Source organism: Caretta caretta, chromosome 2 (genome assembly GCF_965140235.1).
Source record: "Caretta caretta isolate rCarCar2 chromosome 2, rCarCar1.hap1, whole genome shotgun sequence".
NCBI classification, from domain to species: domain Eukaryota; kingdom Metazoa; phylum Chordata; order Testudines; family Cheloniidae; genus Caretta; species Caretta caretta.
This window is the reverse complement of record NC_134207.1, coordinates 128571581-128588499: the sequence shown is the minus strand read 5'-3', so window position 1 is coordinate 128588499 and position 16919 is coordinate 128571581. Positions and strand designations below refer to the sequence as shown.

The 16919-nt window shown below is 47.2% G+C and overlaps 1 protein-coding gene across 1 annotated transcript; it reads left to right on the top strand.

Moving 5' to 3' along the window:
• Nucleotides 1-11824: 11824 nt before the first annotated feature.
• Nucleotides 11825-16541, top strand: LOC125632042 (uncharacterized). Its single transcript, XM_048839666.2, has 2 exons — nucleotides 11825-12569; nucleotides 15586-16541. The coding sequence occupies exons 1-2, from the start codon at nucleotides 11844-11846 to the stop codon at nucleotides 15988-15990; spliced, it is 1131 nt and encodes a 376-aa protein (XP_048695623.2). The 5' UTR covers nucleotides 11825-11843; the 3' UTR covers nucleotides 15991-16541.
• The last annotated feature ends 378 nt before the right edge of the window (nucleotides 16542-16919 follow it).

Here is a 16919-nt window from a genome sequence, read left to right as displayed (position 1 = left end):
TGCCTGCAGAGATGGGTCCTCAGTCAGCAGCCACAACTCTCCAGCCACCCAGCTCTGAAGGCAGCAGTGCAGAAGTAAGGGTGGTGTGGTATGGTATTGCCACCCTTACTTCGGTGCTGCTGCTGCCAGAGTGCTGCCTTCAGAGCTGAGCACTGGGCTAACAGCTGTTCTCCGGCCACCCAGCTCTGAAGGCAGTGCAGAAGTAAGGGTGGCAATAGTGCAACCCCCCATAAAATAACCTTGCAAACTCCCTGCAATTCACTTTTGGGTCAGGACCCCCAATTTGTGAAACTGTGGTCTCCCCAGTGAAATTTATATAGTATAGGATAAAAGCAAACAAAAGACCAGATGTCACTGTCTGTGATGTGTTTTTCATGGCCATGAATTTGGTAGGACCCTACCAATAAGTTAGTGAGTTCCTACATTAAGTCCCAAACATACAATCTAGGTAATAGACTAGGTAAAATACTAGGTAATACATCTCAAACTCTGTTAAATTGTTCTAATGACCAGTGTAACTTGCACTATTAAAAATGTGTGCCTTGTTTACAGGGTTGTTTTTTTTTTACCTCAGCTTCCAGTGATTTGGATTTTGTTATGCCATTGTCCAATAGATTAAAGTATCTTGTTATTCTTAACTATGACTTCCTGATGTGTCATAAATATAAAGGGAAGGCTATCCACTTTTAAATCCCTCCTGGGCAGAGGAAAAAAAAACCCTTTCACCCATAAAGGGTTAAGAAGCTAAAGATAGCTTCTCTGGCACCTGACCAAAATGACCAATGAGGAGACAAGATACCTTCAAAGCTGGGGGGGCAGGGACAAAGGGTTCTCTCTGTCTGTGTTTTTTTTTTTTTTTTTTTTTTTTGCAGGGACCAGAGCAGGAATGCAGGTCAGAACCCCTATGAAGGGCTAAAAAGCAATTTAGTTAGATATGCATTAGTTTCTGTTTTGTGTAAATGGCTGATAAAGTAAGTTGTGCTGAATCGAATGTATATTCCTGGTTTTTGTGTCTTTTTGGTAACTTAAGGTTTTGTCTAGAGGGATTCTCTATGTTTTTAATCTGATTACCCTGTAAGGTATTTACCATCCTGATTTTACAGAGGTGAGTCTTTTACTTTTTCTTCAATTAAAATTCTTCTTTTAAGAACCTGATTGCTTTTTCCTTGTTCTTAAGATCCAAGGGTTTGGGTCTGTGTTCACCTATGCAAATTGGTGAGGATTTTTATCAAGCCTTCCTCAGGAAAGGGAGTGTAGGGCTTGGGAGGATTCTGGGGGGAAAGATGTTTCCAAGCGGGCTCTTTCCCTGTTATATATTTGTTAGACGCTTGGTGGTGGCAGCAATGAAGTCCAGGGACAAAAGGTAAAATAGTTTGTACCTTGGGGAAGTTTTAACCTAAGCTGGTAAGAATAATCTGAGGGTTTTTTTCATGCAGGTCTCCACATCTGTACCCTAGAGTTCAGAGAGGGGAAGGAACCTTGACATAGTGGCAGAGCAGTGGGATTAACTTGACATCATTTTGAGATATTTTGAACAAGAAGCACAGATTTTAAAAAAGGACCATTTTTTCCCCTTTGGGCTGCTGGAAAGCAGGTTTTAAGCTGAAAGCAGTTAGAGTTCTGTTGTCTCTGCTTGGGGGCCAGAGCAGAGACAAAAGGGAATTGTCTTTTGTGAGCTGGAGTTTTCTCTACCTGAAGGCAGAGTAGTAACCTCCTGCAGGGAAATTCACAAGTCTTCACAGACCTGAAGAGATGGGTTGTTTTTTTTAATCTAAGAGCAACTAGCGGCTTTTTCTGTCTATTTGCCTGGAGACAAAGGTGTTAGGGTTTTTTAAAGGATTTTTCTGTAGGCTGGCAACCACTTTCAGAGAACATAGATATCCAGTTACAGCACAACCTATTTTTTTTTTTTTTGACAAGCCAAGTTTTTGTTTCTTTGTTTTATTTCTAACTCTCGGGTGTAAAGTTAGTTAAAAAAGAGGCAACCATGACAGAAACCAAGGCATCCAGAGGAAAGACACCCAGAGGGTAGCAGTATTCTTAACTATGACTTCATGTTGTATAAATTACTTTTGACTTCTCTACCTGATTATTGCATTTATCTAGTGTTCAGCATGGAATTTCCTTGGTTTATTAAATGAATAAAAATTGCCTGAGTAATTTTAAATTACTCTATGTGTAATTATTTATTCTGATGCCATTTAAACACTGGTTGTGCTGACACATGGCATCCCAAAGCCATGTCATGCTTTACCATGGTTCGCCTCATCATTAGTATTTCCACTGAGAAAACCTGGGTAGGAGTAGGACTTTACGGTGCATATAAATGTTTTTGAGATTAAATGTTCACAATTATTTTAGTTCTCAGTGTAGTCTATGAAACAAGGTTACTGGCCCAGTAGATATAGGGAGGGAACTGTAGATGTGATATATCTTGATTTTGGTAAGGCTTTTGACAGACTCTGTCATAAATATAAAGGGAAGGGTAAACCCCTTTGAAATCCCTCCTGGCCAGGGGAAAGCTCCTCTCACCTGTAAAGGGTTAAGAAGCTAAAGGTAACCTCGCTGGCACCTGACCAAAATGACCAATGAGGAGACAAGATACTTTCAAAAGCTGGGAGGAGGGAGAGGAACAAAGGGTCTGTCTCTCTCTGTGTGCTGCTCTTGCCAGAGACAGAACAGGAATGGAGTCTTAGAACTTTTAGTAAGTAATCTAGCTAGGTATGTGTTAGATTATGATTTCTTTAAATGGCTGAGAAAAGAATTGTGCTGAATAGAATAACTATTTCTGTCTGTGTATCTTTTTTGTAACTTAAGGTTTTGCCTAGAGGGGTTCTCTATGTTTTTGAATCTAATTACCCTGTAAGATATCTACCATCCTGATTTTACAGGGGGGATTTCTTTATTTCTATTTACTTCTATTTTTTATTAAAAGTCTTCTTGTAAAAACTGAATGCTTTTTCATTGTTCTCAGATCCAAGGGTTTGGGTCTGTGGTCACCTATGCAAATTGGTGAGGCTTTTTATCCAACATTTCCCAGGAAAGGGGGGGTGCAAGTGTTGGGAGGATTGTTCATTGTTCTTAAGATCCAAGGGTCTGGGTCTGTAGTCACCTAGGCAAATTGGTGAGGCTGTTTACCAAACCTTGTCCAGGAAGTGGGGTGCAAGGTTTTGGGAAGTATTTTGGGGGGACAGACGCGTCCAAACAGCTCTTCCCCAGTAACCAGTAATTGTTTGGTGGTGGTAGCGGCCATTCCAAGGATAACGGGTGTAATATTTTGTACCTTGGGGAAGTTTTGACCTAAGCTGGTAAAGATAAGCTTAGGAGGTTTTTCATGCAGGTCCCCACATCTGTACCCTAGAGTTCAGAGTGGGGGAGGAACCTTGACATGGTGGCACAGTGGTGGGATTAACCTGAAATCATTTGAGATCCAGTTGAGATTTTTTGAACTAGAAATACAGATTTTAAAAAGGAAAATTTTTTTTTCTTTGGAAAGAAAGTCCAGAAAGCAGCTTTGAAACTGAAAGCAGCTTGGTTTCTCTCTGCTTTGTGGCCAAGCAGAGACAAAAGGGGATTATCTTGTGAATTGCAGGTTTTTTTTGCCTGGAGGCAGGGTACTTAACTCCTGCAGGGAACTTCACAGTCTTCCAACCCATTGTTTTTTTTTTTCTTTTCTTCCTAAAAAGTAAATAGGGGGTGTGTGTTCTACCCATTTGCTTTTTCTTTGGGCTGGGTAAGCAGGTTTCCAAGCAGTTGGAGGTTTTTTGCTTTAATTTGGGCCCAGAGCAGAGACAAGGGAATTGTCTTTTTCTGTAGGCTGACAATCACTATCAGAGAATAGGTATTCTATTGCAGCACAGCAAAATTTTACAGCCAAGTTTTGTTTGTTTATTTCTAAACCTCAGGTGTAAAGTTAGTTAAAAACAGAGAGGTTAGAATGACCAAATCCTCAGCTCAACTACAGCTGGAATTAGCCAAATTTCAGGCTGAGGAAAGACAAAGGGAACATGAAAGACAGATAGAACTCATGCGGCTGGAGAAGGAGGTACAGGAGGCTGCCCACAAGAGGGAAATGGAGGCAAGGAAGCATGTGGAGGAGGAGAAGGAAAAAGAGAGGAAGCATGTGGAGGAGGAGAAGGAAAAAGAGAGGAAGCATGTGGAGGAGGTGGAGAGGATAAAGGCCCAGCAGAATATACCAACAAACCCTAGCAATCCTTCTCCAGGTACCACTTCCCATCCCAGAAAGTTCCCCACCTACAAGGCAGGTGATGATACTGAGGCCTTCTTAGAAAACTTCGAAAGGGCCTGCCTTGGGTACAACATCTCTACTGACCAATACATGGTAGAGCTGAGGCCGCAGCTCAGTGGACCCTTAGCTGAGGTGGCAGCTGAAATGCCTAAAGAACACATGAACAAGTATGAACTGTTTAAATCCAAGGCGAGAGTCAGAATGGGGATAACACCCGAGCAGTCTCGTCGGAGGTTCAGAGCCCTAAGGTGGAAACCAGACATGTCATTTACCCGACATGCCTACCACATTGTGAAACATTGGGATGCCTGGATATCAGGAGCAAGTGTTGAATCTCCAGTAAATTTGCCCTTCCTAATGCAAATGGAACAATTCTTAGAGGGTGTTCCTGAGGAAATAGAAAGATACATCCTAGACGGGAAGCCCAAAACTGTAATCGAGGCAGGAGAGATTGGAGCCAGATGAATGGAGGTGGCAGAGAAGAAGAAAACTGGTCGCAGTTGGAGTGGAGACCAGAAGGGACCACCCCAGACCACACCCTATTACCGGGGGCCGCCCAAAGCCCCACCTACCTCCCAAAGAACCCTCCAGACCCCTTTTCGTCCCACCACCCCGTTCTCCAGCAACCCTCCTCGCCCCAGTGACCCATCAGCTGGACGATGTTTTAAATGTAACGAGCTGGGGCATGTAAAGGCCAACTGCCCCAAGAACCCCAACAGATTACAGTTCATTGCACCGGAATCACACCAGAGGTCCACAGACCCAGATACCTCCCAGATACCCTTGGAGCGGAGGGAAACTGTGAGTGTGGGCGGGAAGAAGGTCACCGCGTGGAGGGACACCGGAGCACAAGTGTCAGCTATCCATGCTTCCTTAGTGGACCCCAATTTAATCAACCCAGAGATCCAAGTGACGATTCAACCCTTCAAGTCCAACTCTTTCAATTTGCCTACAGCCAAGTTGCCTGTCCAGTACAAGGGCTGGTCAGGAATGTGGACTTTTGCAGTCTATGATGATTATCCCATCCCCATGCTGTTGGGGGAAGACTTGGCCAATCATGTGAAGCAGGCCAAGAGGGTGGGAATGGTCACCCGCAGCCAGGCTAAACAAGCCGTGAGGCCTAGCTCTGTTCCAGAAACTTCTATCAGGACCCAGTCAGAGGTGATGGACCTGGACCCCAGGCCAATGTCTGCAACAGCAGTAGTGGATCCAGTCCCAGAGACCCAGACGGAACCAGTCCCAGAACCGGAACCAGCCGAACAACCAACACCAGACCCCGTGTCAGCACTGAATCCAGTACTTGCAACCTCAACAACAGAGGGCCCCACCGAACCTGAACTGGCAGCAGCCGATAACCCGACCCAAGAGGCTCAGCCGGAGCCTGAATCCCAACATAGTGCACCAGCGGAGAGCGGTTCACAGTCAACAGAAACAGCTCCATCCCCTATATCGCTTCCAGAGGGACCAAGCCTAGGTCCACAATCCCATGAGGAACTGATGTCTCCAGCATCAAGGGAACAGTTCCAGACCGAACAGGAAGCAGATGAAAGCCTCCAGAGAGCTTGGACGGCGGCACGGAGCAACCCACCGCCTCTCAGCTCTTCTAATCGATCCAGGTTTGTTATAGAAAGAGGACTTTTATACAAGGAAACTCTTTCTGGTGGACACCAGGAAGACTGGCATCCTCAGAGACAGTTGGTAGTTCCAACTAAATACCGGGCCAAGCTCTTGAGCTTAGCCCATGATCACCCTAGTGGCCATGCTGGGGTGAACAGGACCAAAGACCGTTTGGGGGGGTCATTCCACTGGGAGGGAATGGGCAAGGATGTTTCTACCTATGTCCAGTCTTGTGAGGTGTGCCAAAGAGTGGGAAAACCCCAAGACCAGGTCAAAGCCCCTCTACAGCCACTCCCCATCATTGAAGTTCCATTTCAGCGAGTAGCTGTGGATATTCTGGGTCCTTTTCCGAAAAAGACACCCAGAGGAAAGCAGTACATACTGACTTTCATGGATTTTGCCACCCGATGGCCGGAAGCAGTAGCTCTGAGCAACACCAGGGCTATAAGTGTGTGCCAGGCACTAGCAGACATTTTTGCCAGGGTAGGTTGGCCCTCCGACATCCTCACAGATGCAGGGACTAATTTCCTGGCAGGAACTATGAAAAACCTTTGGGAAGCTCATGGGGTAAATCACTTGGTTGCCACTCCTTACCACCATCAAACAAATGGCATGGTGGAGAAGTTTAATGGAACTTTGGGGGCCATGATACGTAAATTTGTAAATGAGCACTCCAATGATTGGGACCTAGTGTTGCAGCAGTTGCTCTTTGCCTACAGAGCTGTACCACATCCCAGTTTAGGGTTTTCCCCATTTGAAGTTGTATATGGCCGTGAGGTTAAGGGGCCATTGCAGTTGGTGAAGCAGCAATGGGAGGGATTTACACCTTCTCCAGGAACTAACATTCTGGACTTTGTAACCAACCTACAAAACACCCTCCGAACCTCTTTAGCCCTTGCTAGAGAAAACTTACAGGATGCTCAAAAAGAACAAAAAGCCTGGTATGATAAACATGCCAGAGAGCGTTCCTTCAAAGTAGGAGACCAGGTCATGGTCTTAAAGGCGCTCCAGGCCCATAAAATGGAAGCATCGTGGGAAGGGCCATTCACGGTCCAGGAGCGCCTGGGAGCTGTTAATTATCTCATAGCATTCCCCACCTCCAACCGGAAGCCTAAGGTATACCATATTAATTCTCTAAAGCCCTTTTATTCCAGAGAATTAAAGGTTTGTCAGTTTACAGCCCAGGGAGGAGACGACGCTGAGTGGCCTGAAGGTGTTTACTACGAAGGGAAATGTGCTGGTGGTGTGGAAGAGGTGAACCTCTCCATGACCCTTGGGCGTATGCAGCGACAGCAGATCCAGGAGCTGTGCACTAGCTACGCGCCAACGTTCTCAACCACCCCAGGACTGACTGAACGGGCATACCACTCCATTGACACAGGTAATGCTCACCCAATTAGGGTTCAACCTTACCGGGTGTCTCCTCAAGCTAAAACTGCTATAGAACGGGAGATCCAGGATATGTTACAGATGGGGGTAATCCGCCCCTCTGAAAGTGCATGGGCATCTCCAGTGGTTCTAGTTCCCAAACCAGATGGGGAAATACGTTTTTGCGTGGACTACCGTAAGCTAAATGCTGTAACTCGCCCAGACAACTATCCCATGCCACGCACAGATGAACTATTAGAGAAACTGGGACGGGCCCAGTTCATCTCTACCTTGGACTTAACCAAGGGATACTGGCAGGTACCGCTAGATGAATCTGCCAAGGAAAGGTCAGCCTTCATCACACATCTCGGGCTGTATGAATTTAATGTACTCCCTTTCGGGCTGCGAAATGCACCCGCCACTTTCCAAAGACTTGTAGATGGTCTCCTAGCGGGATTAGGAGAATATGCAGTCGCCTACCTTGACGATGTGGCCATATTTTCGGATTCCTGGGCAGACCACCTGGAACATCTACAAAAAGTCCTTGAGCGCATAAGGGAGGCAGGACTAACTGTTAAGGCTAAGAAGTGTCAAATAGGCCTAAACAGAGTGACTTACCTTGGACACCAGGTGGGTCAAGGAACTATCAGCCCCCTACAGGCCAAAGTGGATGCTATCCAAAAGTGGCCTGTCCCAAAGTCAAAGAAACAGGTTCAATCCTTCTTAGGCTTGGCCGGTTATTACAGACGATTTGTACCGCACTACAGCCAAATCGCTGCCCCACTGACAGACCTAACCAAAAAGAAACAGCCAAATGCTGTTCAGTGGACCGGAAAGTGTCAGAAGGCCTTTAACAAGCTTAAAGCGACACTCATGTCTGACCCTGTACTAAGGGCCCCAGACTTTGACAAACCGTTCCTAGTAACCACAGATGCATCCGAGCGTGGTGTGGGAGCAGTTTTAATGCAGAAAGGACCTGATCAAGAATTCCACCCTGTAGTGTTTCTCAGCAGAAAACTGTCTGAGAGGGAAAGCAACTGGTCAGTCACTGAAAAAGAATGTTATGCCATTGTCTACGCTCTGGAAAAGCTACGCCCATATGTTTGGGGACGGCGTTTCCACCTGCAAACCGACCATGCTGCACTAAAGTGGCTTCACACCGTCAAAGAAACTAACAAAAAACTTCTTCGGTGGAGTTTAGCTCTCCAAGATTTTGATTTCGACATCCAACACATCTCAGGAGCTTCTAACAAAGTGGCTGATGCACTCTCCCGTGAAAGTTTCCCAGAATCAACTGGTTAAAATCGTCCTTGAGATGTGGAAAATATTGTTAGTCTTTATGTACTTGGTAGTATATTTAGAGATGCATGTGTCTTATTAACTCTGTTTTCCTAGAGCTCCAGGAAGAAATCCCAGCCAGTGTTTCACCCTAGCTGAGATTTGGGGGGCGTGTCATAAATATAAAGGGAAGGGTAAACCCCTTTGAAATCCCTCCTGGCCAGGGGAAAGCTCCTCTCACCTGTAAAGGGTTAAGAAGCTAAAGGTAACCTCGCTGGCACCTGACCAAAATGACCAATGAGGAGACAAGATACTTTCAAAAGCTGGGAGGAGGGAGAGGAACAAAGGGTCTGTCTCTCTCTGTGTGCTGCTCTTGCCAGAGACAGAACAGGAATGGAGTCTTAGAACTTTTAGTAAGTAATCTAGCTAGGTATGTGTTAGATTATGATTTCTTTAAATGGCTGAGAAAAGAATTGTGCTGAATAGAATAACTATTTCTGTCTGTGTATCTTTTTTGTAACTTAAGGTTTTGCCTAGAGGGGTTCTCTGTGTTTTTGAATCTAATTACCCTGTAAGATATCTACCATCCTGATTTTACAGGGGGGATTTCTTTATTTCTATTTACTTCTATTTTTTATTAAAAGTCTTCTTGTAAAAACTGAATGCTTTTTCATTGTTCTCAGATCCAAGGGTTTGGGTCTGTGGTCACCTATGCAAATTGGTGAGGCTTTTTATCCAACATTTCCCAGGAAAGGGGGGGTGCAAGTGTTGGGAGGATTGTTCATTGTTCTTAAGATCCAAGGGTCTGGGTCTGTAGTCACCTAGGCAAATTGGTGAGGCTGTTTACCAAACCTTGTCCAGGAAGTGGGGTGCAAGGTTTTGGGAAGTATTTTGGGGGGACAGACGCGTCCAAACAGCTCTTCCCCAGTAACCAGTAATTGTTTGGTGGTGGTAGCGGCCATTCCAAGGATAATGGGTGTAATATTTTGTACCTTGGGGAAGTTTTGACCTAAGCTGGTAAAGATAAGCTTAGGAGGTTTTTCATGCAGGTCCCCACATCTGTACCCTAGAGTTCAGAGTGGGGGAGGAACCTTGACAGACTCCCATATAACATTCTCTTTAGCAACTAGGGAAAGATGGTTTAGATGATGATACTGTACAAAGAGTGCATAACTGACTTAGAGACTGTAGTCAAAGACTAATTATCAATGGTTCACTAGGAGAAAGTATTTAGCAGGGTCTGTTGTATTAATTTAAATGGAACAAATAGGCCAAAGGTGTTAATATGACCCAGTCACAGTCCAACATTAAATAGTATTAAACAAAGTTTGGTATTCGGAGACCTCAGCCTGCTTAGTACCATGTCAAACACACCATTAAAAATCCTTTTAACCTTTTATTAAAGATACAGATAAGAAAGAAAAACAGTTTAAAGCCTTTGAAATGTAAATTATTAAATAAGGCTTTCATTTTAACCACATTTCTTGTTCTCTTTCCCTTTTAGCTAGAGAGTTTTGAGAAGGAAAAACCTGATTGTTTGACAGTCTCTTAGATGGTATCAAAGATGTGATTAACTCCTTTTAGGGAAAAGAGAAGAAGTTAGTTGAGACAAACTGGAGCTGTTGTTGATGCTGCTGTTAAAGTCTGGTCCCGTTTTATCTCAGGTAGCATTTAGGATTCAGTGGGAGTTGGTAGGGATGGTGATGTAGTCTGGATCTCTTTCTCTGGGCTGGTCAGGACATCCCTCAGGATTAGGACAAAAGAAGGTTCGGGGTCCCAGGAGATGATAGGGGTGGCAGCCATAATATTGAAGCTTACTCCAGTAGCCTCTGTCTGTTCTTCCATCTTTTCCCTGCAAAGTCTTTCTTTAGGACCCAGAAATAAAGTGATGGGTGGTGTAGCGATGCAAGACTCACCCCTGCGGCGCCTCCTGCTGGTCATCCAGGGAATTAACATTCCAGCCTCCAGAGCGCCCTCTGCAAGCCGGTGTCCCACTGCCACTAGGCCCTGAATACCTCCTGGACCTGCATGCCCCCTTTCATGCTGGGATTCTGCCACCTGCAGTACCCCACACAGATCTGGGTCTCCCCTCCCCAGGGAGCCCCCAACCCTCTCCCCCACCTTGCCTCAGTCTATGGCCACTGCCAGTCATCACCTAGCCCCTGTTCCCTGGGGCCGACTGCAGTGTAAGCACCACTCATCATAGGGAAGGGGGGTTTGGACCTGCTGCTTCTGCCTACCCCTTGGGCTGCCCTCTGAAACCCCAGTACCTATGTGGCCTTACTCTAGGCTTGCAGCCTGGGGGTTTTCCAGGCCAGAACTCCCCCATCTCCTCTGGCCTTCCCCCAGCCCTGCTCCACCTCAGGTGCTCTCTCAGCTTCCCAGCAGCCAGGACCCTCTCCCTCAGCAAGGTAGAGGGAGAGTTTCTCTGCTCCTGGCTTCCCTGGCTTTTATAGGGCCAGCTGGGTCTGTTTGGGGCATGGCCACACCTGAGGCTGTCTCCCAATCAGCCCAGCTTTTCCCCTGCCCCAGCCCTCTCCCAAGGCAGTTTTAAGCCCTTCCGGGCAGCAGTGGGTGACCATCCCGCTACAGGTGGAATAGCCAGTCCCTTTATTTGTACACCAGTTAGGCCTGACTTCATTCGGTTCATTAATTTCCAGTGCCACAGCATGATTTCAATTAAGTCCCTGAATTATATCAGTAGGTCTTTTTCAGTTAGAAGAATTCAGTTTGTCTCCCATTTTTACCTTTTCCTATCAACATTTGTTGTTATAGAGATATTTTATGAACTTTCACATACTTTTCACATTGAGTATTACAATTAGTGAAGGGTTAATGTTTAGCTAGTCCACCTAGAAGCAGGCGGGGCACACCCTGACTGTTTCGTAGAAGCAATGCACACATTGCTCTATCCAAGGACAAGGGCTAGATATGAACCATGAGAACTTGATTGTTTGGACAGTAATTGTGGGAGGCTTTCTTAGCCTGGGCTCAAGGCCTGAGAACCAGGATTGTAGTATATAAAAGATGCAACTAAGTATATTAATCAACGTCATACATTCCTTTGTGTATCTTTTTGCGGTAGCAGTGTGTAATGCTTAGGGGGGAGAAATATAATAAAAGGAGAAGGTGGAAGGCGGGGGGGCAGAGAACGCCCATCTCAGCTGACCAGCCTGCCTGCTTGCAAAAAGCTGTGTTCTGTCTCATCACTGAACCGCCACAACTGGCGCCCAACGTGGGGCCCTCAGCACTCACCTCGCCCGGCAAGGGTTTCAGATGCGTCACTCATCCGCTTCGTGGATCCCGGTGAGTATTTTTCATTGTGGTAAGTATGGGAAGCTCCCTCTCTGCTTTGCAAGTGCAACACCGCAATGAGCTGCAGTATTTGCTGCGTAAGGCTCAGCATGACTGCCCGGCTCGAGCACTTACTCTCCTGCTACAGGAGGTGTGTGCCAAGTGCCCGTGGTATCCTGAAGCCGGAAGCCTTAAGCTAGCAGACTGGGAGCGATTGGGCCAGACATTGCACAAAGAGCCTCGGGCGCCCGTGCAGGCTTTACATGGCTGGCACCTCTGCCGCGATGTGGTACAGCGTGTCGCCTCCGACAGGCCCTCCCTCGCGAGGCTGGTGATCTCATCACGCCCGTCTGCTCCTGCAGCCATCCCCCCTCCTGGCAATGCGACACAGAGTGTCGCCTCGGAAAGGCCCTCTCCAGCACCAACAGAGGGGCTGCCGATCCCGCCGCCCCCGTCCGCTCCTGCAGCCATCCCTCCCCCTGCTTCGCCCCCAGTGCCTCTATTACCACCGCCTCCCTGGCCTTCCCCACCGGAGCCGGTGTGTGATCACCCTCCCCCCGTGGGGCCCCCCGGAGGGTCATCTGCATCTGCTCAGAAGCTTTCGCTGGTGCAACAAATGGTTCACGCAGCGAAAGCTCGATCAGATCTTACAGCGGAGGAGCTGGCTGATCTGGTCTCCGTTTGCCCGGTGACCTGGCAGAATGATGACCAGGGCAACCCCGTGGGCACCTGGACCACTTTGTCATACTCGGTGGTTAGAGAGGTGAGGAAAGCAATTCGTGAGTTTGGCCTGACTAGCACCTTTGTGCGTGGTCTCGTTGAAGGGATAGGTACTGGGTACTCCCTAATCCCTAAGGATTGGAAAACGCTGCTGCGCATGATGTTGTCACCTAGTCAGTATGTTATTTGGCTTAGTGAGTATCGGCAGACGGCAGAACTCCAAGCTCAGGTACATGCAGCGCACGGTATCATTTATGAGCAATTGGCAGGGGAGGGCCCGTTTGCTACTATTCAGATGCAGTCTCAACTCCCTCAGGCTGTCTTCCCCATTATTTCCACCTATGCCCAGCATGCTTTCAAGAAGGTCCCAGATTCAGGCAAGCCTACCAAAAGCTTTGTCAGTATCCGTCAGGGTGCCTCAGAGTCCTTTTTGGATTTTACCAACAGATTGCATGAGGCTATCCTCCGGCAGGTGGATAACACTGAGGCAGCTCACGAGCTCCTGTTAAAATTGGCAGTTGAAAATGCAAACGAGGATTGCCGCCGTGCTCTCCAGGCAGCACAAGCCTCTGGTATTTTAGAGCTCTCAGACATGCTGCGGGCGTGCCAGAACATTGGCACACAAGCCCACAAGGCTGGAGTTCTGGCTGCCGCCCTCAGAAAAACTGGGAAGGAGGGGAAGCGTTGTTACCGCTGTGGTAAGGAGGGTCATTTTCAGCGGGAGTGCCACTCATCTAAGGCACCAGCCCGACCCTCAAAGAAGTGCCCCAAGTGTGGGAAAGGTTATCACTGGGCTAATCAGTGTCGTAGCGGGCCGGGAAACCGCGCGACGGGTCCCCCCCGAACCCAGGGCCAAACGGGGGTGTTTCCTACTCAGGCAATCGCTCCTCTGCCTTGGAATCCGTAGACTCTATGAGGGCGGCGACTGCTGGAAGTGCAGGGCTTGATTTGATCATGCAGGAGGACACTGACTTTCGGCTGCCAGGGGAGGTCTGTGCCATACCTACACAGGTGACGGGACCTCTCCCTGCCGGCTTTGTAGGTCTTGTTCTCCCTCGCTCACATGCTGGGAAACAGGGCTTTTTTTGTCATTCCAGGGGTCATTGATGCTGATTACACTGGCATTATTAAGGTTCAGGTGTGGACTCATCTTCCACAGTCGCTCCCGCGTGGACGGTCAATTGCACAATTGATTTTAGTCCCCTATCAGGTGCCAGCTGCCGAGGATCGAACTCGGGGCGGAGGCGGCTTTGGATCGACGTTGTCTCACTCGCCGTCTCACAGCGCGTCTTCTCCACTTGTTGCTCTGACAATGTCAGTCCGCCCCTCGAAGCCTCAGCTAACACTTCTCTTAGATGATGTTCCTTTTACAGGGCTGGTGGACACTGGAGCTGACGTTACGGTGATTCGTGATCTGGAGTGGCCAGTTAATTGGCCTACGGTTCCTTCTAAAGAATTGTGGGGGATCGGGGGTAGTAAACCCGGGCGCCAAAGTTTGTCTTGGGTCACGGTCTCTAAACCGGGAGGCCATACCCTTGCTACTATCCGCCCTTTTGTGCTCCCTGTCCACCTCAATATTTGGGGCCGTGATTTACTTACAAAGTTAGACACCACCCTCGATATTAACATCTGATGGCCCAAAACCCTCCCTCACCCACCGTGCCCTCCGCCTTACCCTTGGTATGGCAATCCTTAGAGCCCGTATGGATTGATCAGTGGCCCCTCCCTCTAAAAAAGCTAAAAGCACTTCATTCGCTTGTGCAGCAGCATTTGCAAGCACAGCGACTGGAGATCTCCACTAGTCCCTGGAACACCCCTGTGTTCGTTATTAAGAAAAAATCGGGTGCTTGGCGACTGTTACATGATTTAAGGGAAATAAATAAACGCATCCAACCTATGGGCCCCTTGCAATTTGGCTTACCAAATCCAAATTTAATTCCTCAAACCGATCAACTTTGTGTGTTAGATTTAAAAGATTGGTTTTTTTTACCATCCCCCTTTGCCCTCAGAATTAGCTGCTGTTATTTTGGCCTTTCAACCTTTTGCTGATTGTCCCTTTAATTTAATTGTGGATACCTATTATGTTTATTAGGTAATTGATCATTTACCCCTTGCCCTCATTACCCCTCAGGTTGATGCAGACCTCCTTCGCCTGTTTTTGTTTTTGCAGCACCTTTTTGCCACTTGTCATTTCCCTTATTTTGTTGCTCATATTTGCAGTCATACCCCTCTGCCTGGGCCACTCACTGAGGGCAATGCACGCGCCGGTCGCGCGTTGCGTGGTCAGGTAAATTCCCTTTTTTCTGACCCCATTGAAAGCCATGCCTTTTTTCATCAGTCTGCCTCTGTTTTGGCCCGGCAGTTTCACATTCCTGCTGATCATGCACGTTCCATTGTTCGTTCCTGCCCCCACTGTGCTGCTGCTGCTCCTACTTTTTCTTATGCCGTTAACCCCCGAGGTACCGCAGCAAATCAGCTGTGGCAGATGGATGTTACTCATGTGCCACAATTCCGCCCCTATTTGTTTTTACATGTTTCCGTTGATACTTATTTAAGGTTTTTTTTGGGCTTCCCCACAACGTGGGGAAGCCACTAACAAAGTTATTCACCATTTGCTGGCCTGCCTTTTTGTTATGGGTCGCCCCTGCCAAATTAAAACAGATATGCCCCAGCCTACTGCTCTGCAGCCCTCCCCACCTCTTGTGCCCGCTGGGACGTCCATCTTACACACGGAATCCCTTATAATTTCACGGGCCAAGCCATTGTTGAACGTGCCAATCGCACACTCCAAACCTTGCTAGATAAACAATTAAAACAAGGGGAGCTGCGTCTCCGAACCTTAGGAGACATTTAACAACAAATGCATATCCTCTTGTTTACTTTAAATAATTTAACACTGAATGCAGATCAGCAGACCCCCGCGGATCGGCATTTTCAGAAATCTGAGGTACTGGAAAGACCACGTGTCTATTACTGTCAGCTGCCCGATCCACAGTGGCTGGGCCCAGTACCTCTAATCACTTGGGGTCGGGGATATGCTGCTGTGTCTCTCCCTGCAGGACCGTTGTGGGTTCCAGCTCGGTGTGTGCGACCGGCACTTAAACAACATGGCATGGCATCAGGGACTGTCGAATCCCATACCAGAGTTTCAGCTGACCTTGGAGGAGACCGCGTTGCCCCCCGAGTCGACAACGACGGGACGGAAACGGAGGAGGCGTAGCGTCCCAAGCCAGCCCGTGACATGGGGAGCAGTAAAAGCATTGGTCGCCGCGGCTCAACGAAGACTGGCAGCAGATCAACAGCCAGAGACTCCTGAGACTTTGTTTGTGGCGATTCTCGCCCAAATCACTGCTAATTCTGTGATGATTGTGTGCCTTTTGTGCCTGCTATTTCCTAAAAGAAGTGTACCCCTTTTAGATGATTATATTGCAGATGTTGAGCTTTTGGTTATTTTGTGTTTGTAATCATTGGGCTTATTTTTTGCTGCTGCTGTGTACAATGTATTCTTTCCTTGTTAAGATTTTGTAAAATTTTGCCCTGGAAAGCTCCCCAGGTTATGTCCTTGTCTGTCTGGGAGTTAAATAGCATGACAAAACAAATTGACGGCTACCATGAGATGGCCAAATATTAATAAATAAAAAACGGGGAGATGAAGGGTTAATGTTTAGCTAGTCCACCTAGAAGCAGGCGGGGCACACCCTGACTGTTTCGTAGAAGCAATGCACACATTGCTCTATCCAAGGACAAGGGCTAGATATGAACCATGAGAACTTGATTGTTTGGACAGTAATTGTGGGAGGCTTTCTTAGCCTGGGCTCAAGGCCTGAGAACCAGGATTGTAGTATATAAAAGATGCAACTAAGTATATTAATCAACGTCATACATTCCTTTGTGTATCTTTTTGCGGTAGCAGTGTGTAATGCTTAGGGGGGAGAAATATAATAAAAGGAGAAGGTGGAAGGCGGGGGGGCAGAGAACGCCCATCTCAGCTGACCAGCCTGCCTGCTTGCAAAAAGCTGTGTTCTGTCTCATCACTGAACCGCCACAAATTAGAGTACATTTTAAGGCCCATTTGTTACAACAGGCCCTGCAGGGGTCTGTCCTTAGTCTGATGCTAGTCAATATTTCCATTAATGACTTGGATAATGGAGTAGAGAGTATGCTTTAAAATTTGCAGATGACACCAATCTGGGAGAGTGCTGGCACTTGGGTGGGCAGGATTAGAATTCAAAATAACCTTGACAAATTGGAGAACTGGTCTGAAATAAATAAGATGAAATTCAATACAGACAAGTGTAAAGTACTACACTTAGATTATTTCTACACTTCGAGCTAGAGGTGTTATTTCCCTGCTTGTGAACGCATATTCACACTAGTTCTCATCGAGTTAGCG